This window comes from Pectinophora gossypiella, unplaced genomic scaffold (assembly GCF_024362695.1).
Source record: "Pectinophora gossypiella unplaced genomic scaffold, ilPecGoss1.1 Pgos_47, whole genome shotgun sequence".
In the NCBI taxonomy this organism is placed as follows: domain Eukaryota; kingdom Metazoa; phylum Arthropoda; class Insecta; order Lepidoptera; family Gelechiidae; genus Pectinophora; species Pectinophora gossypiella.
The window spans coordinates 431923-433479 of NW_026063257.1; the positions used below are offsets into that span (position 1 = coordinate 431923).

The window sequence follows — 1557 nt, forward strand, 5'->3', positions numbered from 1 at the left end:
TGGAACATGTCCGAAATAAACTCTTTTTATTTTATTTATTATTTATTTATTGTGTACTTCCTTCTCGCTGGGCACCGCAACGGAGAGAGATGTAACCCCGTCAACCAAGCGCTGGTTTCTGCAATCCACCAGCAAATTGTAGAAGGCGAGAAAGTCTATGCCGATTATCGGTTTAGCGACGTCTGCGATGACGAAACGCCACTGAAAAGCACGTCGCAATCCCAGGTCCAAATTCTGCTGGAGGTAGCCATATGTCGAAATGGCCGTACCGTTCGCCGCAAACAACAGGTACTCCGTCTTTGTGTGTGGTTGCACCGACCGAACAGCTGATCGTGGATAGACGCACAGGTCCGAACCCGTGTCAATAAGGTATTTTACCTTTGTCCGTCGATCAGAAATGAACAGGCGGCCTGATGTTGAAGTGGGACAGTCGCTTGCGGCCACTAGCGGCTGCCCTTGGAGTTTTCCGCCTGGAAGCTGCAGGGTGGTGTGCATTTCCTTGCCTTGCTGCCGAAGGTGTAGTGGTACCAACAGTGGGGGTGGCCTTCCGGGCGTTGTCCCCGCGAGTTTGAGCGTGAACGTGAGCGCGATGACCTGCTGCGAGACCTGCCCCTCCTGCTACTATTAAAATATTGTGCCTGACCTTTCTTCATCAATGCCTCCACCTGCCGAGTCAGTTGTGCAACCCGCTCTTCCAAAGCAGTACCTGGTGATCGGGTCGGCATGCTGGTACTTGCGACGACCGGTTGTGCTTGCACGATGTCTACCACACGGTCGGCCAGGTCTGCCACTGCTTCCAGGCTGCTGTTGGGCTGCGAAGCAACAATGGTTTGAACATGAGTGGGAAGGCGGCTTGTCCAGACCGTGCGTATGAATTCGTCCGGCATGTCGGGCCCAGCTAAGCTCTGCAGGTGACGCAGAAATTGCGTTGGCTTCCTGTCGCCCAGGTCTTCGTTCTGGAGAAGCTGCAAGGTCTTCTTCTCGCGGGAGTCGGTGAGGCGTTTAATAAGAGCAGCTTTAAAGAGACTATACTTATTCTCCTTTGGTGGATTTGTGTAAAAATCTTTCATCAACCGCGCATACTCCTGACTGAGATCTCCTGAGACTATGTTGAACTTGGTCTCGTCCTTGGTGATGTTGGCCAACGAGAACTGGTTCTCGATCTGCGCAAACCATATTTCAGGTTCCTCTGGCCAGAAAGGGGGAACTCGGACTTTCACTGCGTTTACACTCGCTTCGCTCACGCTACTTGTACCACACGCCATACCTGTTCCTTTGTTCTCGGTGTTGTTGATACCGGAACGGGTTTCCCTGTCGTCGCTCGTAGCTCTGCTCATGACGATGCCGGTCGATCACGTCGGGGTCACCAATTTAGGGGTTATATAGGTCCTGGGTAGAACCTAGGCCCCTGTTGTGTCGTGCGGACCGGGAATCGAACCCGCGACTCGTGCCGCAGCAATAAGTCGGGTGATGTTGCGCAAGCAGAGGTGAGGCGGAAGCAAACAGCGGTTGGTGATGATTATGTATTGCACAATGTTACAATGAATTTAACAGAAT

General features: G+C 52.4%; 1 protein-coding gene across 1 annotated transcript; it reads right to left on the reverse strand.

The window, feature by feature from the left end:
- Positions 1-443: 443 nt before the first annotated feature.
- Positions 444-1337, reverse strand: LOC126381365 (uncharacterized). Its single transcript, XM_050030862.1, has one exon. It carries the CDS (start codon positions 1335-1337, stop codon positions 444-446), a length of 894 nt encoding a protein of 297 aa, XP_049886819.1.
- Positions 1338-1557: the final 220 nt, after the last annotated feature.

Excerpts from the sequence above, each read along its gene's own strand:
- LOC126381365 (XM_050030862.1), bottom strand. The coding sequence starts at position 1,337 with ATGAGCAGAGCTACGAGCGACGACAGGGAAACCCGTTCCGGTATCAAC.